The sequence below is a fragment of the Chiloscyllium plagiosum genome, unplaced genomic scaffold, assembly GCF_037043375.1.
Source record: "Chiloscyllium plagiosum isolate Xiang-an unplaced genomic scaffold, Cpla_swu_hap1 HiC_scaffold_44, whole genome shotgun sequence".
In the NCBI taxonomy this organism is placed as follows: domain Eukaryota; kingdom Metazoa; phylum Chordata; class Chondrichthyes; order Orectolobiformes; family Hemiscylliidae; genus Chiloscyllium; species Chiloscyllium plagiosum.
In genome coordinates, this window is record NW_028270182.1 from 10860121 (window position 1) to 10885111 (window position 24991).

Below are 24991 nucleotides of genomic sequence, written 5' to 3' on the forward strand. Positions count from 1 at the left end.
AGATGACCAAAGACAGGTAACTGGGAGTAGGCAGAGGGATATAAGCCATAAGTGGGATAGGATGAGGGTAGGAAGGCCTTTCTGGGCCGAAGGGACTTCTGCCACGTAGTTTGTGGAGTGTATGTAACCAAATGACTGTCCTGCTCATTGCAGTTCCCTGTTCCCAATCAGGGCTATGTCAGAGAATTGCTATAGTGTGGAAGCAGGCCATTCAGCCCATCAAGTCTACACTGACCCTCCAAAGAGCATCCCACCCATTCCTGTAACCCTTCAAAAGACCATAAGACATAGGAGCAGAAATTAGGCCATTCAGCCCATCGATTTTGCTCTGCCATTCAATCATGAATGATAAGTTTCTCAATTCCATTCTCCCGCTTTTTCCCCATAATCCTTGATCCCCTTGATACTCAAGAATCTATCTATCTCACTCTTAAATATAGTCAATGGCCCGGCCTCCACAGCCTTCTGTGGCAGTGAATTCCAATGATTCACCACTCTCTGGCTGAAGAAGTTTCTCCTTATCTACTGTTGTAAAAGCTGTTCCCTTTACACTAAGTATGTGCCCTTGGGTCCTAGTCTCTCCTATCAATGGAAACATCTTCCCAATATCCACTCTGTCCAGGACATTCGGTATTCTGTAAGTTTCAATTAGATCCCCCCACACCCTTCTAAACATTCCTCAAATGTTAAGCTTTTCATTCCTGGCACCATTCTCATGAATGTCCTCTGAGCACACTCCAGGCCAGTACATCCTTCCTGAGATATGGGGCCCAAAACTGCACACAGTCCTTCAAATGTGGTCTGACTTGTGCCTTATAGAGCCTCAGAAGTACATCCCCTGCTTTTATATTCAAGTCTTCTCAAAATAAAAGCTATCATTGCTTTCCTAACTACTGACTCAACCTGCAAGTTTACCTTGAGAGAATCCTGGACTAGAACTCTAAGGTCTTTTTGCACTTCAGACTTCGAATTTTCTCCCCATTTGGAAAATATTCCGTGTCTCTATTCTTCCACCCAAAGCACGTGACCTCATACTTTCCCATGTTGTACTCTATTTGCTGCTACTTTGCCCACTCTCCTAACCTGTCCAAATCCTTCTGCAGTCTCCCTGCCTCCTCAATGCTACCTGCCCTTCCACCTATCTCTGTATCATCTGCAAACTTGGCCAGAATGCCCTCAGTTCCTTCATCTAGATCATTAATGTGTAAAGTGAAAAGTTGTGGTTCCAACACTGACCCTTGTGGAACACCACTTGTCACTGGTTACCATCCTGAGAAGGACAATTTTATCCCCATTCCCTGCTTTCTGCCAGATAGCCAAGCTTCTATCCATGCTAGCACCTTGCCTCTGACACCATGAGCCCTTACTTTACTCAGTAGCCTATGGCTTACCTATATAGCCTGCACATCCTTGACACTAAGGGGGAATTTAGCACGGACAATCCACATAACCTGTGCATCTTTGGACTGTGGGAGGAAACCCATGCGGACATGGGGAGAGCGGGCAAACTCCATCCCGAAGGTGAAATCGAACCCAAGTCCCTGGCTCTCTGAGGTAGCAGAGTTAACCAGTGAGCCACTACACTGCCCTGTGGTCAAGATCAAAACAGTTGGTGGAATTATCTCAAGAATAGCAATCTTAAGTGATCAGTACTCGCCATGGACCCTTTGACTTTTTGTTTGTTGTCCTCCTCCCTCCCCCTTTACTACAAGCCATCACCTTCCTACTGGGAATGGCACTTGTTATGGAACGAGCTAAATTCCAAAATAATTGCTAACAAGTTTGTGCATCTGTGTTCCTCCTCAGTTTGTGGAAGAGCCCTCTCCAAAGGAATGGCAGATGGATGCCATTAAAGAAAGCCCTCCATTTGAGCAAGCCTACGGGAATCTCGGGAATGGAACAGAATTTGGTAAAGAACATGCTTTATGTCAGTGCTTTGCAAATAGGACCTTCTGTTCTAGAAATCAACGAGTAACTAATACCTGTTTGAAAAGTAGTGCATGACTTGCACTTTTCCGTGTTTTCTTTGCACCAGCGTCCCCAGGTTTCTTCAGGTGTCCTGTTGTGCAGTCCATTTTTTGTGCATTGTGCTGTGGAGGGGAGGGGGGGGACCTTGTCTACCTCCCTCTGGTATTATGGCTTTTCCTAAGCTTTTTAGCATATCCTTCTAATCCCTTCTCTGTCATTCACAAATCCGGCTTTCCCTCAGAAGCATCTGTTTGTTGTAACCAAGAGGAGGCAGTGATGTAGTGGTAATATCACCGAGGCAATAAGCCAGAGGCCTAGTTCTGATCCTGTAGGAGCACGGGTTCACATCCCACCAGAGCAACTCCCTGATGAAACTCCAATAAATAAATCTTGAATCGTTCATAAAATGATTCAATAATTTGTTGTAAATCTTAGCCCAGTCTGGGCTACATGTGACTGCAGACCAACAGCAATGTGGTTGACTCCTTTGAAATGGGCAATCAAGTCACTCAGTTCAGCAGCCATTAGGGATGGATAATAAATGCCAGCTAAAGCCTGTGAATCCTGTTTTTAAAATACAAATCAGTCTGTGCTTGCAGTTTTCACATTTGCACCACTCTCTGGGTAACAGTGCTACTCCCAAATTCTCTTGCAGTATTTATTTTAGGGACAGTCTTTATTTATGACCCCTTGACGTGTTTAACATGGCTGCCACTTAGGCCAACCATGGCAATTGATGGCCTGCTCAACTCTGTGTCAGAATATGGTGCGTTCAAGCCACCCCTTCAGAGTCCCAAGCAGAGAATGGAGGCTGATGTTCCCAGTACAATTAATGAAAATGTGTTACTTTGGGTATTAGCTGCCTTGAAGAGTGCAGTTATAGAGTCGTACAGCACAGAAACGAACCCTTTTGTCGACCTCGTCCATGCCGACCAGGTATCCGAAATTAATTTAGTCCCATTTGCCAGCATTTGCCCCATATCCCTCCAAACCCTTCCTATTCATGTACCCATCCAGATGCTTTTCAAATGTTGTAATTGTACCAGCCTCCACCACTTCCTCTGGCAGCTCATTCCATACACGCACCATCCTCTGCAAGACAAAGCTGCCCCTTAGGTCCCTGTTGAATCTTTCCCCTCTCACCTTAAACCTCTGCCCTCTAGTTTTGGGCTCCCCTACCCTGAGAAAAAGACCTTGGCTTTTCATCCAATCCATGCTCCTCATGATGTTATGAACCTCGATAAAGTCACCCCTCAGCTTCCGACGCTCCAGGGAAAACAGCCCCAATCTGTTCAGCCTCTCCCTGTGGCTCAAGCCCTCCAACCCTGGCAACATCCTTGTAAATCTTTTCTACACAATGTCTTTCCTACATACATTATCCTTGGCTTTATTAATAATTGCAAGGAGTCTAGGTCATTCTGCTATAATGTGACAGTTGTATACCTTTGCAACCCCATGCTATGGAAAACCACACTGTACAAAATTGCTATAGAAAATTGCTATACCTGTTCCGGTCAAAGTTTACATTATCCAAACTGCGTCCATAATTCATCAGTCGTGTTATAGCCAATTCATGTTAACGAAATATGCATTATACCAGAACAACCTGTACAAGACCAAGATGGTAATACAGTACGTGCATACAACACCAGTTAGATCTATTACTACAAACCTGGGAAGCACCCTTTAGGAAGAAAGTCAGCCTATTGGGGAGAATGCAGACAGATTGGTGAAATTGAGACTGTTTCCCTCAGAGAGAAGAATGCAACAGAGAGAGTCATTAAAGATTTCAAAATTACAAGGGGAATTCAGGACAAAGCAGGGAGGGGAAAAATCTGTTCCCCACTCATAAAAGGATCAGGAAGGAGAGGGCATGGATTGAAAGTGATTTGCTAAAGAGGCACGTGCAATGTGAGGAGAAACGTTTTCACGCAGCGAGTGGTTCAGGTCTGTAATTATGGTGGGGTCAGGTTCCATCGAAGCATTTAAGAAGTCGGTATTTAAAGGGAAATAATGTTCACAGTTACGGGGAAAGAGTGGGATTAATGGCACTAAATCGTTCGGAGTGCAGGTGCAGACATGACGGGCAGAATGGTCTTCACCCAGTACCAACTCTGATTCAGCCAATCCCACCTTCCGGACATGAGGTGCGACCATCTGCCCCTGGGGTGGGCATGAAGGATCCAATGATCGCTGTCAAAATAAGAGTTCTACATCCTCAGCAGTGTCCTGTGCTGAGGTATAACCCCTACACCCCACCCTGGCTAACATTAGGACTGAGGCAGAGATTATTATCTGTTGATTGCTGTTTGTGGGAGCTGGCTGTGTTTCCTGCATCACAGCAGGAGCAAGCTGAAACAGTTCCTACCGTGGCCTCTCACGCAACGAGTGAACATTTCAAGGTTGGTCCATTCTGTTTTGAAATATTTTTCAGTGCCCTGGTTATCGAGGTGGGGACAGCGGGAATAGGAAGGGGTTTCCCACTTTCATTCTGCGTCTTCTGCCTGAAATGGAGTCATGAGGAAAGTGAAAGATATAAATTTTTAATTTGAGGAGACGTTTAGGAAAATGCTCACCTCGATCAGTGCTGTCTCAAAGAGTTGGCAGCAGAACTTTTCATTTAATGGGCGAGCTGAGTTCCCATTTTTTTTTTTGAAGTTCTTTTTGTTTGGGTAAGCACTGGGCTTCTGAAGGACCTGATGAGAAGTGACAGGAGGCAGTGTTGCATGTAACCCGGGATCAACTGAGCCTGAGCCTCTGCCTCGCTGATTGGCACAGGAACAGGGTGCGGCCTGGCCCTTGGAGCGTGTAATTGGTAGCTGCGCCTCAAGGGCATTTGGTCGGACACATTGGAGGAGAGGGAGCTGAGAAAGAGAGTAGGCTGGTGAGGGAAGGTGCTTTCCCACGAGGGACGGGGTCTCCGACACCGGGAGTTCTTGCAAAGTTTAAAAAAAGAAAATCACCCAACGCCAGGTTATAGTCCCAACAGGTTTATTTGGAAGTGCAAGCTTTTGGAGTGCTGCTCCTTCATCAGGTAGCTAGTTCTTGCAAAGTCGCGATGTTCACAGTGCTGCTGTGACTGAGGCAGAGTGCTGAGATTTTCAGGCGGCTTCTGCCTTTGATGAGTGGAATAAGAATCGGACGTCCGTGTGGCCTACAGGCGAAGTGATGCCTGGGAAACGGGAAGAGCAGGCAGCCGGAAGAGAGGCCGAATGCTCTGAGGTGCCCCTGGGGCCCGAGAGCCACGAGGGCAGCAAGGCATGTTCTGAGAGCCTGCCCCTGGGTTCTGAAGGTGGCAAACTCTCCAGTGCGTCGATGGGGGTAGGCGGGGAGGAGGAACCAGCCCTGCCTCCCAAAGTTGCTGCTCCGGGGAGGGGACTCTCTGAACCACCGTGTGAAACCCTTCACGGGGCGGCAGGAGATCGGGAGGGGGCGATGGAATGCGCTGGAGAATCCGAGACAGTCCGCGCTGACACGGCACCCGTGAGTGAGCCAGACCATTCTGGAGCCATGGGAAAGGGAGTGCTCCTTGCGCCACCCAGCAAACCGACAAGCGAAAGGGGGCAGGCTGCGCCCACAAGCCCTTCTGGGTCCCAGGCCTCTGAAATTGAGGCTGTAAGTCCGCACCATCTTGGATCCACCAGCCTGGAGAATGCAGGCAAGGGTGTGCACCTCACTGGGCCATTTGTTGCAGAATCTGATGCTGGAGGTGCAGGCCTTCCCAGGTCATTCATCTCAGAGCCTGGGCCTGAGCGAACAAGCCTCCCAGGGTCAACTGTCTCAGAGCCTAATGCTGGAGGAGCAAAATTATCTGGATCATTCATGTCGGAGACTGAAGCTATGGAGACAAATCTTCCTGAGTCATCCATCTCGGAGAGTAATGGAGGGACAAATCTTCCTGAGTCATCCATCTCGGAGAGTAATGCAGGGACGGACATGAAGTCCAAATGTGCTCCATCATTGAAACTATGGCCACGGTATGAGCCAGGAATGGCCAATGTGGAGGAGCAGTGCACACCCCTACAAGAACCCGAAAGTCAACATGTGACAGTGACTCCCAGTGAGCACCATTTAGAAGCTCGGGGTGAATCACTGCCTTTACCTTTGGGCAGGTTACACGACCGTGAATCGAAGGCTGATTTTAAACCTTCAGAGACGCTGAACACCGTCGGGGAGGAGCTGAGTGAAGCTTTAAAAACCTCTGAGGGCTCGCTAGCCCTTCGGTCGGCACACCACCTTCCGCTGGCCAATAGTGGGTCTGCCATTTCTGACGGTGCAGCAGCCAGGGAGCCTCCCGCAGACTCTGTGTTCGTTGTCCAAGCAGGACACACTGATGAAAATACCGTGTTGAGGCTGGAGGAAGCCCAGGGTGAGCTGGCTTGCATTCCACCAAGAGAGCAAACGATCCAAGCCAGCAGCAAGTCAGCTGGGTTGATGCACTCGGCAAACCAAGAAGGACTGACTGACCTGGCGACCCGGAAACACTCGAGGAGGAGGAGGAGGAGGAGAGGGGTTCAGAAAACCAACTCCTTGGTGCAGGAAGGCTCCGAAATGCGGAGTTCTGTCGTCTCAGCCAATGTTAGAATATCAGATGGGGGTGAGCGGGCTGGGGAAGTAGCAGTCCCAGTACCTTCCATTGGTACACTGCAACCTCCGGCTGTTTGTGGAGTAAAAGAGTTGAGTGGTGAAGGGCCACGCACCGATAGAGCAAGTGACACCCAATTGGAGACGGTGAAGATAATAGTGGACTGCAATCAAACTGAAAGTAAGGATATTTTTAACGTGCACCTAATCAGTTGACACCTAGACATTTTCGCTCAGCGACACAAACGTTTGCTTTTGGCGCACAACTATCTCTGAACCAGGAGCTGGGGTGAGCTTTGCCACCATGCGAGCCTGCTCTCTCTTTCAGTACGATCCTACCTGATTCCCCTGGACTCTTTGGTCCAACTTATCCACGCCAACCAGACATCCCAGTCTGACTTCGTCTCATTTGCCGGCATTTGGTCCATATCCCTCTATACCCTTCCTATTCATATACCCATCCAGATGCCTTTTAAATATTGTCATTGTACAAGCCTCCACCATTTCCTCTGGCAGCTCATTCCATACACACACCACTCTCACCTTAAACTCATGCCCTCTAGATCTGGACTCCCCCATCCCAGGGGAAAAGATGTTTACCCAATCAATGCCCCTCATGATTTTATAAACCTCTATAAGGTCACCCTTCAGCTTCTGATAATCCAGGAAAAGTAGCCCCAGCCTGTTCAGCCTCTCCCTATAACTCAAACCCTCCAGTTCTGGCAACGTCCTGGTAAATCTTTTCTGAACCCTTTCCAGTTTAATAACATTCTTCCTACGGAAGGGTAGCCAGAATTGTATGGTGTATTCCAAAAGTGGCCTCACCAGTGTCCTGTACAGCCGCAACATGACCTCCCAACTCCAATGCTCAATGCTCTTACCAATGCAGCAAGAATGTTGAAAGCTTTTGTCACTACCCTGTCTACCTGTGACTCCACCTTCAAGGAACTATGCACCTGCACCCTGGGTCTCCTTGTTTGGCAACATTCCCCAGGACCCGACCATTAAGACTATACGTCCTACCCTGATTTGCCTTACCAAAATGCAACACCTTACATTTATCTAAATTAAGCTCCATCTGCCACTCCGCAACCCATCCGATCAAGGTCCCATTGTATCTGAAATAATTTCCTTCCCTCTCCATCGCAACACCTGTTTTGGTGTCATCTGCAAACTTACTAAATATACTTCTTATATTCTCCTACAAATCATTTATATAAATAACGAAGATCAATAGACCCAGCACTGATCCTTGTTGCACACCACCGGTCATAGACTTTCAGACCGATTATACAACCCTCCACCACCTCCGTCTCATACCTTCAAGCCCAATTTTATATCCAATCGACTAGCTCCACCTGGTTCTCATGCTAGCTAACCTTACTAACCAGTCAACCATGCAAAACCTTGTTGAATGCTTTGTTGAGGACCTTTATAGCCAATGTCTGTCGTGCTGACGTCATCAATCTTCTTTGTCGCCTTTACAAAAACACTCGATCAAGTTAGCGAGGTACAATTTCCCACGCACACAGCCATGCTGACTATCCCTAATCAGTCCTTGTCTTTCCAAATGCACGTCCACCTCAGAATCCCCTCAAAACGTACCAATCATTGACATAAGGCTCACCGGTCTATAGTTCCTTGGCTTTTCCAGACAGCCTTTCTTAAATAATGGTACCACATTAGCCAACCCCCTCCTGGTATCCACACATCCATCAATATCTGACGACCCACAGTTCTCTGAGATAGAGAATTCCAAAAGTTCTCCACCCCTTGAGTGGAAAGATACCCTAAATGGCCCACCCATTACGCCCAGTTCTAGTCTCTTCAACTGGGGAAACATGCTCCCAGCATCTACTCTGGCAATCCCTCTGCATTTAATTAAACTTCTCAATCTATATTTTTCTTTGTTCTTTCATGGGATGTGAGCCTCACCGATTAGGCCAGCATTTGATGACCATCTCGAATTTCCCCTTGAGGTGAGTGGCTTGTCTGGCCATTTCAGAGGATAATTAAAAGTTTAACCACATTGCTGAGAGTCTGGAGTCATGTGTAGGCCAGACTGGGTCGGAACGGCAAACCTGTATCTCTAAAGGCCATTGGTGAGCCAGTGAGTTATTACAACAATCGGTGGTCGTTTCATGGTCACCATCTCCAAGCCTAGCTTAATTCAATTTTATTAAATTGAATTTACATTCCACCAATCAGCCACTGGTCCACTACCATATCCTCAGAGCATTAACCAAGGTTTCTGGATTATTAATCGAGTGACATTAACTCTTTGTCGTCATCTCCTCTGAATATAATCACATCTCAGTTCTTTTGAATTCCAGAGAATGCAGATTGGTTCTACTCAATCTCACATAGAATACCTACAGTGTAGAAGTAGGCCATTCGTCCCATCGAGTTCACGCCGGCCCTCCAAAGATTATCCCACCCCCCGTCTCCATAGCCCTGCATTTTCCCATGGCTAATCCGCCTAGCCTGCACATCCTTGGACACTATGGGCAATCTAGCATGGCCTAACCTACACATCTTTGGACTGTGGGAGGAAACCGGAGAACCCGGAGGAAACCCACATGGGCACTGGGAGAACGTGCAAACTCTGCATGGACAGTCACGTGAGGGTAGAATGGAGCCCTGGTCCCTAACTCTGTGAGGCAGCAGTACTAACCACTGAGCCACCGTGCCGCCCTGTCCTCAGTGACTCTCATTGTAGAGAATGTTAATGGACCCAATTGTTTTGCAGCTCATCCAACAGAAAGCTGCAATGGGCCCTTTTCCTTCCCGTTCTCCGCAACACCACTGAATCTAATTCCTTCTCACCCACTGCAGTTGTACAGAATTGCATTCTGTTTCAACCATTCCAGAAAATCCTACCAATTGGCTAGAACCACTTCAACAAATATCTTGCACAATATTTCCCACGCTAACTTCTGCCGTCCTTATTTGTCGCTGTCAGCTATGGTCTGAATACTGTGCTGCTCAGGAGTTGCTCTGAGATCTGCCTGCTGTGCTGATACTCAGTGAGCTGATTTAAGTTTTCTACTACTTTCCTATCTAGGAGCCGTGGAGATCGAGGAAGACGCCAGTGCAGAAGGTCAGAGACTGGGTGAAGGAAGCACAAGGGAAGTGATGAGGAGGAAACTGGAAAGCGATGAGGTGAAAGGCATAAACGTTCCTTGTTCTTATTCCCACCTCTTCTGTCTTCTCATTCTGAATCCGGAATTGTTAACAGAGCGGAAGGAGACTGGTTGAACGATGCCCTTTATGCTATTTTCCAGCTCCTGCATTCCCCCATGATGACCTGCTGCTTCGGCGACAACCATTGACTACGCTCAGGCAGCACATTGCAAATCCCCGCCACTCGTTCAGGGAACATGGGCGTTACCGGCCAGTTTGACGTTTATTGCCCATCCCTAGTTGCCCCTTGAGAAGCTGGTGGTGAGCTGCTGCCTCTGTGTGGTGTAGAGACAACTGCAGTGCTGTTAGGGAGGGAGCTCCCCTGTATCCCATCAGCATCCCAATGTCCTGTCACCAGTGCCACCCCCCCCCACCCATCTCCCCACTGTGTGCCCATGTCACCTGTGACCCCTGCCCTCACCCTGCCCATCAACCCCAGCCGCATTCTCCACGTGACATTCGTCTCTGCCCCTTGGCTTTGTCCTTCACTATTTCTGCTCATCTTCTCTGCTTTGACCCCTTCCTCTTCCCTCCTGTCTCCCACTTGCCCCTCAGCTGCCCTATGCCCATTCCCCACCACTTCTGCCCCCTCTGAGTTACGTAGCTTTCTACCTCGTGTGTACCAAGTAACGGTGATCAAACAATTCCCGAGTGATTTGTCCTTTGCTCGTAGAGTTCTGGAGGTGGCCTTGATGTTCACACCGATCTGAACTTCAAGGTGGAGATACCAGAAGCCAGTGAGGAAGTTAAAGGAGTGATTGGCCAGGTGGAGGCAGCTACTGCTACTTTGCCTCAGGAAGCAGAAGCTCAGCAGATGGAAAAATGGAAGGAGACCCCCAAATCGGGTAATCATATTGTCACATTGCAGCTGTACAGGATATTGGTAAGGCTACCTTTAGAATACTGCGTACAATTCTAATCAGCCTTCTAAACTTGAAAGGGTGCAGAAGAGATTGACCAGGATGTTGCCAGGGTTGGAGGGTTTGAGCTATAGGGAGAGGCTGAATAGGCTGGGGCTGTTTTCCCTGGAGTGTCAGAGGCTGAGGGGTGACCGTATAGAGGTTTATACAACCATGAGGGGCATGGATAGGGTAAATAGACAAGGTCTTTTCTCTGGGGTGGGGGAGTCCAAAACTAGAGGGCATAGGTTTAAGGTGAGAGGGGAAAGATTTTAAAAGGACATGAGTGGCAATTTTTTTTTTAACACAGTGTGAGGTTTGTGTGTGTGGAATGAACTTGCAGCAGAAATATTGGATGCAGGCCAAGTTACAAAATTGAAAAGACACTTGGATAAGTTTCGCTCATAGAGTCATATGGGGCGGAAACAGAAGTTCATTTCGAGGCAAGGTTTGGAGAGTAGCGGGGCAAGCTCAGGCAGATGAGGCCAGTTTTTTTGGGGGACATGCTCAGTGTGGACTAGCTGGACTAAAGCGTCTCTTTCTGTGCTGTATCATTCGAGATGCCTCAACTGAATGTGGTCACTCCCTTTTCCTCTGTCCTTCAAACAGCGCTGCAGCTGGTTGTGAGCAACCTGAACTCTTCGAAGAATTTTGCCGAGCTGCAGATTGCTGTAATCACATTCTTCATGGAGAGAAAGCTGTTGATCACATCCATTGACATGAAGAAATCGAGGTAGGGAGGGGTGAAATCAGTTTGTCATAAGGACAGTGCTTGCTGCTGCACTGGGTATCAATACCCAGTGAAATTGTGGGGTGAGGTTTTGAGGTGGAAGTGTCAGCCGTGGAGCTTGTGCGGAGTGCTAACAGCTACAAGACCGCTTGAAATGCTTGTGCTTTTGTTTCCTGTCAGTGGGCATAGCTCAGTTCTCTGGAGGCCGGAGGCTGCGACAACCACAGTTCCTCGGATGGTGGGTCTTTTCTCTTTATCGGCTCAGACCATGCAGCTTTGAACCCTCACCCCGCACGTCGGACAATATATCCCCTCCTCCCAACGCCATCAGAACAGCTCTCACTCCACCCTGTCCGAAGCCACTGGTCTATCGCCACACTCCCCGCTTCCCCACCGGTCAGAGACCCAGTCTCGTTTCCCCACCCACATTCTCTGAATTAGCATGGTCTGGGGTCGCACTGAGGGAAGAAGTTTAGGAAGCAATACACAAGGTGTCTTCTGCTTCCCCTTTTAATTACGCTTCAGTCAATCTGTTCAGACGTTTTATGTCACATCTCCATGGATTTTGGGCCTTGAACCTTCATCACCTAGTTCAGGTAGGGACGTTATCACTGTGTCCTTGTGTTTTCATTCTTATCAAGATTTTTCAGCCCTCTGCCCCAACGTGCCTGTGTCAGCCAGAGAGGTCTATATCATGGAAACAGGTACTTCAGCCCAACTTGTCCATGCCGCCCAGTTTTCACAATTTAAACTAATCCCATTTGCCTGTGTTTGGTCTATATCACTCCGTACCTATCCCATCCATGTACCTGTCCAAATGTTTCTTAAATTATAAAGTTGTACTCGCTTCCCCCACCACCTCCGGCAGCCCATTCCAGACACTCCCCACCCTGTGTGTGTGAAAACACTCACTACCCTGTGTGTGTGAAAACACTCACTACCCTGTGTGTGTGAAAACACTCACTACCCTGTGTGTGTGAAAACACTCACTACCCTGTGTGCGCGAAAACACTCACTACCCTGTGGGTGTGAAAACACTCCCAGCCCTGTGGGTGTGAAAACACTCCCCGCCCTGTGGGTGTGAAAACACTCCCCGCCCTGTGGGTGTGAAAACACTCCCCGCCCTGTGGGTGTGAAAACACTCCCCGCCCTGTGGGTGTGAAAACACCCACCGCCCTGTGGGTGTGAAAACACCCATCGCCCTGTGGGTGTGAAAACACTCCCCGCCCTGTGGGTGTGAAAACACTCCCCGCCCTGTGGGTGTGAAAACACCCACCGCCCTGTGGGTGTGAAAACACCCACCGCCCTGTGGGTGTGAAAACACCCACCGCCCTGTGTGGGTGTGAAAACACTACCCGCCCTGTGGGTGTGAAAACACTCCCCGCCCTGTGTGGGTGTGAAAACACTCCCCGCCCTGTGTGTGTGTGAAAACACTCCCCGCCCTGTGTGTGTGTGAAAACACTCCCCGCCCTGTGTGTGTGAAAACACTCCCCGCCCTGTGTGTGTGTGAAAACACTCCCCGCCCTGTGGGTGTGAAAACACCCACCGCCCTGTGTGTGTGTGTGTGTGAAAACACTCCCCACCCTGTGTGTGTGTGTGAAAACACTCCCCACCCTGTGTGTGTGTGTGTGAAAACACTCCCCACCCTGTGTGTGTGTGTGTGAAAACACTCCCCACCCTGTGTGTGTGTGTGTGAAAACACTCCCCACCCTGTGTGTGTGTGTGTGAAAACACTCCCCACCCTGTGTGTGTGTGTGAAAATACTCCCCACCCTGTGTGTGTGTGTGAAAACACTCCCCACCCTGTGTGTGTGTGTGTGAAAACACTCCCCACCCTGTGTGTGTGTGTGAAAACACTCCCCACCCTGTGTGTGTGTGTGTGTGTGTGTGAAAACACTCCCCACCCTGTGTGTGTGTGTGTGTGAAAACACTCCCCACCCTGTGTGTGTGTGTGTGAAAACACTCCCCACCCTGTGTGTGTGTGTGTGAAAACACTCCCCACCCTGTGTGTGTGTGTGTGAAAACACTCCCCACCCTGTGTGTGTGTGTGTGAAAACACTCCCCACCCTGTGTGTGTGTGTGTGAAAACACTCCCCACCCTGTGTGTGTGTGTGTGAAAACACTCCCCGCCCTGTGTGTGTGTGAAAACACTCCCCGCCCTGTGTGTGTGTGAAAACACTCCCCGCCCTGTGTGTGTGTGAAAACACCCACCGCCCTGTGTGTGTGAAAACACCCACCGCCCTGTGTGTGTGAAAACACCCACCGCCCTGTGTGTGTGAAAACACCCACCGCTCTGTGTGTGTGAAAACACCCACCGCCCTGTGTGGGTGTGAAAACACTACCCGCCCTTTGGGTGTGAAAACACCCACCACCGTGTGTGTGTGTGAAAACACTCCCCGCCCTGTGTGTGTGTGTGAAAACACTACCCGCCCTGTGTGGGTGTGAAAACACTACCCGCCCTGTGGGTGTGAAAACACTCCCCGCTCTGTGTGTGTGTGAAAACACTCCCCGCCCTGTGTGTGTGTGTGAAAACACTCCCCGCCCTGTGTGTGTGAAAACACTCCCCGCCCTGTGTGTGTGTGAAAACACTCCCCGCCCTGTGGGTGTGAAAACACCCACCGCCCTGTGTGTGTGTGTGTGTGAAAACACTCCCCACCCTGTGTGTGTGTGTGAAAACACTCCCCACCCTGTGTGTGTGTGTGTGTGAAAACACTCCCCACCCTGTGTGTGTGTGTGAAAACACTCCCCACCCTGTGTGTGTGTGTGTGTGAAAACACTCCCCACCCTGTGTGTGTGTGTGTGTGAAAACACTCCCCACCCTGTGTGTGTGTGTGTGTGAAAACACTCCCCACCCTGTGTGTGTGTGTGTGTGAAAACACTCCCCACCCTGTGTGTGTGTGTGTGAAAACACTCCCCACCCTGTGTGTGTGTGTGTGAAAACACTCCCCACCCTGTGTGTGTGTGTGTGAAAACACTCCCCACCCTGTGTGTGTGTGTGTGTGAAAACACTCCCCACCCTGTGTGTGTGTGTGTGTGAAAACACTCCCCACCCTGTGTGTGTGTGTGTGTGAAAACACTCCCCACCCTGTGTGTGTGTGTGTGTGAAAACACTCCCCACCCTGTGTGTGTGTGTGTGTGAAAACACTCCCCACCCTGTGTGTGTGTGTGTGTGAAAACACTCCCCACCCTGTGTGTGTGTGTGTGTGAAAACACTCCCCACCCTGTGTGTGTGTGTGTGTGAAAACACTCCCCACCCTGTGTGTGTGTGTGTGAAAACACTCCCCACCCTGTGTGTGTGTGTGTGTGAAAACACTCCCCACCCTGTGTGTGTGTGTGTGTGAAAACACTCCCCACCCTGTGTGTGTGTGTGTGTGAAAACACTCCCCACCCTGTGTGTGTGTGTGTGTGAAAACACTCCCCACCCTGTGTGTGTGTGTGTGAAAACACTCCCCACCCTGTGTGTGTGTGTGTGTGAAAACACTCCCCGCCCTGTGTGTGTGAAAACACTCCCCGCCCTGTGTGTGTGTGTGTGTGTGTGAAAACACTCCCCACCCTGTGTGTGTGTGTGTGTGTGTGAAAACACTCCCCACCCTGTGTGTGTGTGTGTGTGTGTGAAAACACCCACCGCCCTGTGTGTGTGAAAACACCCACCGCCCTGTGTGTGTGAAAACACCCACCGCCCTGTGTGTGTGAAAACACTCCCCGCCCTGTGGGTGTGAAAACACCCACCGCCCTGTGTGGGTGTGAAAACACTACCCGCCCTGTGGGTGTGAAAACACCCACCACCGTGTGTGTGTGTGAAAACACTCCCCGCCCTGTGTGTGTGTGAAAACACTCCCCGCCCTGTGTGTGTGTGAAAACACTCCCCGCCCTGTGTGTGTGTGAAAACACTCCCCGCCCTGTGTGTGTGTGAAAACACTCCCCGCCCTGTGTGTGTGAAAACACCCACCGCCCTGTGTGTGTGAAAACACCCACCGCCCTGTGTGGGTGTGAAAACACTACCCGCCCTGTGGGTGTGAAAACACCCACCACCGTGTGTGTGTGTGAAAACACTCCCCGCCCTGTGTGTGTGTGAAAACACTCCCCGCCCTGTGTGTGTGTGAAAACACTCCCCGCCCTGTGTGTGTGTGAAAACACTCCCCGCCCTGTGTGTGTGTGAAAACACTCCCCGCCCTGTGTGTGTGTGAAAACACTCCCCGCCCTGTGTGTGTGTGAAAACACTCCCCGCCCTGTGTGTGTGTGAAAACACTCCCCGCCCTGTGTGTGTGTGAAAACACTCCCCGCCCTGTGTGTGTGTGAAAACACTCCCCGCCCTGTGTGTGTGTGAAAACACTCCCCGCCCTGTGTGTGTGTGAAAACACTCCCCGCCCTGTGTGTGTGAAAACACCCACCGCCCTGTGTGTGTGAAAACACCCACCGCCCTGTGGGTGTGAAAACACCCACCGCCTTGTGTGGGTGTGAAAACACTACCCGCCCTGTGGGTGTGAAAACACCCACCACCGTGTGTGTGTGTGAAAACACTCCCCGCCCTGTGGGTGTGAAAACACTCCCCACCCTGTGTGTGTGTGTGTGAAAACACTCCCCACCCTGTGTGTGTGTGTGTGAAAACACTCCCCACCCTGTGTGTGTGTGTGTGTGAAAACACTCCCCGCCCTGTGTGTGTGTGAAAACACTCCCCGCCCTGTGTGTGTGTGAAAACACTCCCCGCCCTGTGTGTGTGTGAAAACACTCCCCGCCCTGTGTGTGTGTGAAAACACTCCCCGCCCTGTGTGTGTGTGAAAACACTCCCCGCCCTGTTTGTGTGTGAAAACACTCCCCGCCCTGTGTGTGTGTGAAAACACTCCCCGCCCTGTGGGTGTGAAAACACCCACCGCCCTGTGTGTGTGAAAACACCCACCGCCCTGTGTGTGTGAAAACACCCACCGCCCTGTGTGTGTGAAAACACCCACCGCCCTGTGTGTGTGAAAACACCCACCGCCCTGTGTGTGTGAAAACACCCACCGCCCTGTGGGTGTGAAAACACCCACCGCCCTGTGGGTGTGAAAACACCCACCGCCCTGTGGGTGTGAAAACACCCACCGCCCTGTGTGGGTGTGAAAACACTACCCGCCCTGTGGGTGTGAAAACACCCACCACCGTGTGTGTGTGTGAAAACACTCCCCGCCCTGTGTGTGTGTGAAAACACTCCCCGCCCTGTGTGTGTGTGAAAACACTCCCCGCCCTGTGTGTGTGTGAAAACACTCCCCGCCCTGTGTGTGTGTGAAAACACTCCCCGCCCTGTGGGTGTGAAAACACCCACCGCCCTGTGTGTGTGTGTGTGAAAACACTCCCCGCCCTGTGTGTGTGTGTGTGAAAACACTCCCCGCCCTGTGTGTGTGTGTGAAAACACTCCCCGCCCTGTGTGTGTGTGTGAAAACACTCCCCGCCCTGTGTGTGTGTGTGAAAACACTCCCCGCCCTGTGTGTGTGTGTGAAAACACTCCCCGCCCTGTGTGTGTGTGTGAAAACACTCCCCGCCCTGTGTGTGTGTGAAAACACTCCCCGCCCTGTGTGTGTGTGAAAACACTCCCCGCCCTGTGTGTGTGTGAAAACACTCCCCACCCTGTGTGTGTGTGTGAAAACACTCCCCACCCTGTGTGTGTGTGTGAAAACACTCACCCACTCCTTGCTCTTGTTAACTGGAATTACAACTGTCGGAGGAGCACCGTGCAAGCAAAAGAGGTCCATCAGAAAGAGCAAGGCAAACTTATGCACTAGGACAAGGTTGATCATTAGCAAAGAGCTTTGGGAAGTTGCAGTTAGCATCAGTAGCGCCGAGTAAGGGCAAGAAAATTATTTACAGTAATTACTTTTCAAGACCACAAGTGATTCTGAAGCATTTTAACAACCACTAAGTGCTTCTAATCATGGATATAATATATGAAATGTCATGATGTGGAGGTGCTGGTGTTGGACTGGGTGGGCGCAGTTAAAAATCACACATGGCATCACGTTATGGTGCAACAGGTTTATTTGGAAGCACTAGCTTTCAGAGCGCTGCTCCTTCATCAGGTAACTGGTTTCGAAGGAGCAGCGTTCTGCAAGCTAGTACTGCATAAACCTGTTGGAGTATAACCTGGTGTTGAGTGATTTTTTTTGACTGTATGAAGTGTGATTACTTATGTACAAGTCTCTCCTGCAAGCGACCAGATCCTCAGCTTTGGTGTAGGTTGCAAAAATCACTCTTGATCAGAACATGGTGCGGAACTCTTTCTTCCAGTAGGGTGACACGGTGGCTCAGTGTAACTGCTGCCTCACAGCACCAGGGATCTGGATTTGATTCCAGTATCGGGCGACTGTCTGTGTAGAGTTTGCACATTCTCCCCCGTGTCTGCATGGATGGGAGATCCAAATATTAGATTAAACGGATGAAGTACAAAAGAATGGAAAATATGCAGGTTAGGTGGATTGGCCTTGCCTAATTGTCCAGAGCATCCAGGGATCTGCTGGCTAGTTTGATTAGCCATGGGAAATGCAGGGTTACGGGGATAGCATAGGGGACGGATCTGGCTTAGATGCTCTTTGGAGGGTCAGTACGGACTTGGTGGGCCAAATGGCCTGCTTACGCACCATAGGGATTCTACGATTCCATAATCGTTATCTCTGATAGAGGCAGAAAGACTTCCTCTGTCACTGCACTGGGAGCAGTTTGGCATTGGATTATTTACTCAAGTCTCTGAAGCCCTGACCTCCTGATTCTGAGGCATGGATGCCACCAAACTGCTTTCTGTAGCCAAATAGCCAGTGGTAAGTGTGGTGCCCAGGGCAGGAATGATATTCAACCAGATGAGAACGGAGTTGAGCAAGTGAACAAAAGTCTGCTTTTTGAAGAATACATATTTTAATTTTGTTTTTGTGGACTTTCATGCTCTTTGGGATAGCAGTGAATTCTTCTCTTATCTTCCTCAGCCAAACTCTGTGTTTTTCCTCTCTTTCCCCGCACCTTAGAAAACGTGGCATCGTGACCTTCCTGTCTGGTAAGGATGCAAGCCAAGCACTGAAGTACAACGGTGAAGAGTTGCTCGGCCGGGCCCTGCGGATACGCCGGCCCCTGCAGATCCTGAGACCGGTAGCAAGTAAGTCGAAGGCTTAGTTAACGTCCGATCCTTGCATTTTTCCTGCAAGTGAGGTTGTTACCTTGTTTGACAGGTGCGATGTTTATTTTCAAAGTTGTCAAGGGAAGGAAACGAAAGCTTAAGGATGCTGACGGGGAATCCTTGATTCCGGCAAAGAAGAAGAATGTTCGGAAAGCAAGTACGTGGCATCATCACAGCAGCGTTCCAGAACTGTAGTCGAATGTGCCGGTAGATTTGGTGGTGGGGAGGGGGGTGGGGGGGTGCAGAGCAGCCAGCTACCTCAATCTCAGGGTCCTTTAAAGCTGTGGCTCAGTAGCTGACTAATCTTTGAACTGCAGAGTTGTGGGTTTGGGTCCCAGCTCGTGGACCTGAACACACAACCTGGGACAGCATTCCCAACGTGGGATGCGTGCTGCTGAGGTGCCACCTTTCAGACTGAACATTGGCAGCTAAGTTGGAGACCCCATGACATGACAGCATTTGTCTCTGAACCGATGTCTCGATATAGCCGTGGGATCTTGCAGTATGTGAGTCGGCTGCTGGGTTTTAATTAGAACATTTCAAAGGTTCACTCAGTCTAGTCTATTGTATTAGCTGCTGACAATGTGGTCTCCTCTATACTGAGGAAACAAAGGGTAGGCTGGGTGACAACTTCACAGAACACCTACGTTTTGCCCGCAAAAAGGACTCCGAGCCTCCAGCTGCCTACCACTTCAACACATAGCCCTGTGTTCCCTGGCCAACATTTCTGTCTCCAGCTCGCTGCAGTGCTCAAGTGAAGTTCAGTGCAAGCTGGAAGAACAGCACCTCGTTTTCCGCTCAGGAACTCTGCAGGCTTCTGGACTCAATATCGAGTTCAACACCTTTTAGGGTTTGAGCTGTCCCATGGCCTTACCCCAACCCCACACACCAGGCCTTATTATCACAGGGTCTGCTATTATGACTGTTAGCTGCTAACAGTCCCCATTATTAGCTATTCACTTTCCTAGCCTGATCATCATCCACTCCTTTGTCTGTCCAACTGTTCTCTCACGTTTTGGGCTCTATCTCCATCTATTGTTTACCCACCGCCACCACCACCCTGTCATCAGTTCTGAGATAGGGTCACTTGACCCATAATGTTACTTCTGATTTCTCTCCACAGATGCTGCCAGACCTGCTGAGCTTTTCCAGTGATTTGTGTTCTTGGTTCAAAAATACGACACTGGCTGAAAACCACTTTGTAACTTAGACTTTGAAAGCCGCTGTAAAAATCATTATAATTGTCAGGCCAGGGCTACAGGGCAGTGGCAGAAGGGTGGGATTAATTGAGTTGCAGGTGCAGAGAACTGCTATAGATGTGAGGGGGCTGAGTGGCCTCCTCCTGTGCTATAACTTTTCTGTGATTCTGCAAGTCTTTTTGTACTTTTCCCAACTCTGTTCCCGTTGTTACTTGGCTCTTTACTTTTTGTTTTCCAAAAGCCACATTGACTAAGAAAAACAAGAAGGAATCAGAGTTACTGATTAAAAGAAGGAAGAAAAAACAAGAACAAAGTATGTACACATCATCTGTTCCTGAAATGAATCTGTACTCTTCTTTCCCTCTTTCTACCGAATTTACTGCTCCCCAGCAAACACCCAGAATGCACTCTGGTTCTAGCTCAGAAAATTGCTGACGGTTGTCAGTGTATCTTGTGCTACTGGCCCATGCACACCAAGACGACAATCAAACTCTTGTCAAACTGGCTGAGCCTTCAGTGCTTAGAAGGAAGCCATTCAGCCCATCATGCCTACTCGTGCTTTGTCAATAGAGTGTGTAAATCTGCATGTTCTAGTTGTGATTTAAGAACAGCGTATGCTATTTGGGCACCAGAGGGTATTCTGGAGTAATTCTGGTAGTGCCCCTTCCTCTGCACCAGGTTCAAGCCCTACCTGTCCTGGAGGTGTGTCATTACTTGTCCGTACAGATTAGGTTAAAAGTCTATAACAACCCAGTTCCGCCTGGGAGAGTCTGGACTGTGGATGGGAAATGTGGGCAGCACCTGTGCTGTAGGATAAACTAACTGGCCAGGTCTTGTTTCACCCTTTAACCGATAGACTGCTAATCCAGAACCCAGGCAAACGCTAATAGGTTGGGTATAGGTTTGATTCTCACCATGGCAGCACCAGGGACCCGGATTCGATTCCAGCCTCGGGTGACTGTCTGTGTGCAGTTTGCACGTTCTCCCCATGTCTGCGTGGGTTTCCTCCGGGTGCTCTGGTTTCCTCCCACAGACCAAAGATATGCAGGTTAGGTGAATTGGCCATGCTAAATTGTCCCATAGTGTTCAGCGATGTGTAGGTTGGGTGCATTTGTCAGGGATAATGTAGGGTAACAGGATAAGAGAATGGTTCTAGGTGGGTTATTCTTCGGAGGGTCGGTGTGGACTTGTTAGGCTGAAGGGCCTGTTTTCACACTGTAGGGATCCTATGATTCTATGAAAGCAGTTCAATTCCCTTAGTGTTAGGTGCATTAGTCAGGGAAATGGGTCTGGGTGGATTACTGTTTGGAGGTGTGGACTTGTTGGGCCAAATAGCCTGTTTCCACACTGTAGGGAATCTAATTTAGTCGACTAATCTTATTCTCCTTTATACACAGTTTTAAAGTCAGGCAGACATTCTATCTGACATTCTTGGGTTAGGGTTAGAAGTCTAAACAGCTGCTGGTGCCCTAACCTTTGCCCAGTTTGCGTTAGTTGCTCTTAAATCACAGCTAAAGCACACTGATATATGCAGTGAATTGACACAGCTGTTGTACCACAAGTAGGCATGATGGGCCAAATGGCCGAGAGTGAAAAGTTCACAGTTTGTTGTTCTACAAACAGCCCTGCACTCGATTCAAATCCCAGTTTGACTTGAGTTTGCTGGTTGGAGTGGATGTGCAGTACGGTTGGTCTCTGTGTCCCTGAGCTAGTGTTTTAGCTGGCCTTTGGACTCTTGAGGACTGACCAGTAATATCCCTACTGCTGGCTTGATTGGTGGGTGTGTATGGGAGGAGCAGGCAAAGTCAGGGTCTTGTATAGGACCAAGGAATTTATTATGGCTGCTACTTGTATGTTTGTTCATCAGAAGCTGAGAAAATAGAGGAGGAGGAAGCATCGACATGTCAGAAGATGAAGAAAAGACATTGGGAGATAAGTATGTAAATAGATACTTGCTGATATCTTGCAGATGTGGTCTCTCAGTGGTTAGCACCGCTGCCTCTCAGTGCCAGTTCCCTCAGGCAACTGTCCGTGTGGAGTTTGCACATTTGCCTCGTATGGGTTTCCTCCCACAGTCCAAAGATGTGCAGGTTAGGGTGGGTTGGCCATGCCAAATTGTGCAGAGCGTCCAGGCATGTGCAGGCTAGGTGAATTAGCCATGGAAATGCAGGGTTAGAGAGGTGAGGTAGGGGCTAGATCTGGATGGGATGCTCTTTAGAGGGTCTATGTGGACTTGATGGGCCAAATGGCCTGTTTCCACACTGAGGGGATTTTGTGTTTCTATCATCATAGGAGAAGACGTAGGCCATTCAGCCTGTTGAATCTACTTTGCTACTAGTGATACAATGACTGATCTCATAATCTTCAACTCCACTTCTCTGCTTTTTCTCCAACCACTCTTGGTATCCTTACTGAGTTTAAATATACTTAATGATCCAGCCTTGACAGCCCACTGTGATAATGTAATCCCCAGACTGACTACCATCAGAGAAGAAATTCCTCCTCATTACTGTCCCAACTGGAAGACCCTATTCTGAGATGAGCACTTTGGAAAGAGTGACCATAATTCAGTTACATTTAGTTGGAAAGGGATAGGTACATGCCACAGGTTAAGAGTTATTGATGGAGCAAGGGCAATTATAATGCGATTAGGCAAGAATTACGATGCATAGAATGGGGTAGCAAAATGCAGGGGATGCGGACAATGGAAATGTGGAGCTGGTTTAAGGAATAGATATTGCGTGTCCTTGATAGGTATATCCCTGTCAGGCAGGAAGTGATAAGGTAAGGCAACCGTGGTTTACTACAGAAATTGCATCTCTTGTTAAGCGGAAGAAAAAGGCTTATGTGTTGATGAGACAGGATGGTTCAGATGAGGTGATGGAGAGTTACAAATCAGCTAGGAAGGATTTAAAGAGAGAGTTAAGAAGAGCAAAGGGAGGACACGAGCAGTCTTTAGCAGGTAGAATAAAGGAGAACCCTAAAGCTTTCTATAGATATGTGAGGAATAAAAGGATGACTAGGGTAGGAATAGGGCCAGTCAAAGACAGAAGTGGGAAGTTGTGTGTGGACCCTGTGGAGATCAGAGAGGTGCTAAATGAACATTTCTCATTGGTTTTCACTCAGGAAAAGGAGAATATTGTAGACGAGACGATTGAGATACGAGATATTAGACTAGAAAGGATCGAGGTTAGTTACGAACAGGTGTTATCAATTCTAGGATTGAAAGTAGACAAGTCCCCTGCGCCAGATGGGATTTATCAGAGGATTCTCTGGGAAGCTAGGGTTGGAGCCTTTGGTTTTGATATTTGAGTCATCATTGTCTACAGGTTTAGTACCAGAGGACTGGAGGAATGCAAATGTTGTTCAAGAAGGGCAGTAGAGATGACCCAGGTAATTATAGACCACTGAGCCTTACTTCTGTTGTAGGAAAGGATTATAAGAGAGAGGATTTATAATAATCTAGCAAGCAACAATTTGATTTCGGATATCAACGTGGATTCGTCATGTCTCACAAACCTTATTGAGTTTTTTGAGAAGGTGACCAAGCATGTAGATGAGGGTAGGGCAGTTGATGTGGTGTACCTGGACTTTAGTAAAGCCTTTGATAAGGTAAGCTGTTGGAGAAAATGCAGAGACCTGGGATTGCGGGTGATTTACCAGTTTGGATTGGAAACTAGCTTTCTGAAAGAAGGCAGCGAGTGGTGGTTGATGGAAAATATTCAGCCTGGAGTCTGGTTACTAATGGTGTGCCACAAGGATCTGGTTGGGACCACTGCTGTTTGTCATCTTTATAAATGACTTAGACGCAGGCAAAGGTGGATGGATTAGTAAATTTGCAGATGACACTAAAGTCGGTGGAGTAGTGGACAGTTTGGAAGAGTGTTACAGGTTGCAGGTGGACTTGGATAAACTGCAGAATTGGGCTGAGAGGTGGCAAATGGAGCTCAATGCAGCTAAATGTCAGGTGGTTCACTTTGGGAAGAATAACAGGAAGGCAGAGTACTGGGTCATTGGAAAAATTCTTGGTAGTGTGGACATGCAGAGGGATCTTGGAGTCCATGTACATAGATCCCTGAAAGTTGCCACGCAGGTTGATAGTGCTGTTAAGAAGGCATATGGTGTGTTAGGTTTCATTGGTAGAGGGATTGAGTTCCGGAGCCGCAATATCTTCTGCAACCATATAAAACGCTAGTTCTGGTCACCATATTTCGGGAAGGATATGGAAGCATTGGAAAAGGTGCAGAGGAGATTTACCAGGATGCTGCCTGGTCTGGAGGGAAGGTCTTATGAGGAAAGGCTGAGAGACTTGGGTCTGTTCTCATTGGAAAGAAGAAGGCTAAGAGGGGATTTGATAGAGACATACAAGATGATCAGAGGATTAGATAGGGTAGACAGTGAAAGTCTTTTTCCTAGGCTGATGATGTCAGCTTGTACAAGGGGGCGTAACTACAAATTGAGGGGTGGTAGATTTAAGACAGATGTCGGAGACAGGTTCTTTATTCAGAGAGTGGTAAGGGCGTACCTGCCAATAGTTAACTCAGCCACATTAGGGAGATTTAAACAATCCTTGGATAAGCACATGGATGATGGTGGGGTAGTATAGGGGGATGAGCTGAGAATAGTTCACAGTTGGCGCAACATTGAGGGCCGAAGGGCCCGTTTTGCGCTGTTTTGTTCTACGTGCCACACAAATCCCAAGCAACAATCATCACTGATAAGAGACAGTCTGACCACTCCCTCTTGACATGCAGTGGTGTTACTGTCAAAGCCCCGACTATCAACATCCTGGGGGATTATCGTTGACTGGAAACTCAACTGGACTCACCACATAAACACTGGCTACAAGAGCAAATCAAAGGCTAGGAATACTGTGACAAGAAACTCCCCTCCTGACTCCCTAAAGTCTGTCCATCATCTACAAGGCACAAGTTAGGGGTGTGATGGAATACTCCTCAGTTGCCTGGATGAGTGCAGCTGAAACGACACTCAAGAAGCTCGACACCATTCAGGACAAAGCAGTCCACTTGATTGGCACCATATTCACAAACACCCACTCCCTCAGTCGCAGCACTGTGTGCTATCTACAAGTTGCACTGCAGCAATTCACCAAAGATGCTCAGACAGCCCTTCCTGACCCTCAGCCATATCCATCTAGAAAGACAAGAGCTAGCAGATACGTGGAAACACCAGCCCCTGCAAGTTCCACTCCAAGCAAATCTCCATCCTGGCTTGGAAATATGTCAGTGTGTATGTTGCTGTCGCTGGGTCAAAATGCTAGAATTTCCTTCCTA

At 48.9% G+C, this 24991-nt stretch overlaps 1 protein-coding gene across 17 annotated transcripts in view; it reads left to right on the top strand.

Annotated features, from left to right (window-relative positions):
• LOC122544342 (uncharacterized) overlaps positions 1–24991 on the top strand; it is a 126719-nt gene that overhangs the window by 71214 nt on the left and 30514 nt on the right. For 16 of the 17 annotated variants that reach the window (XM_087982773.1, XM_087982779.1, XM_087982767.1 and 13 more), the window contains 8 exons: positions 1807–1909; positions 9617–9714; positions 10409–10580; positions 11244–11367; positions 18350–18477; positions 18572–18655; positions 19939–20010; positions 21565–21633. In XM_087982773.1, the coding sequence (XP_087838899.1) occupies positions 1807–1909; positions 9617–9714; positions 10409–10580; positions 11244–11367; positions 18350–18477; positions 18572–18655; positions 19939–20010; positions 21565–21633 (850 nt within the window). Of the gene's footprint in view, positions 1–1806; positions 1910–4757; positions 6734–9616; positions 9715–10408; positions 10581–11243; positions 11368–18349; positions 18478–18571; positions 18656–19938; positions 20011–21564; positions 21634–24991 lie in introns of those variants that run through there. The other variant, XM_043683538.2, reaches the window with a different exon arrangement.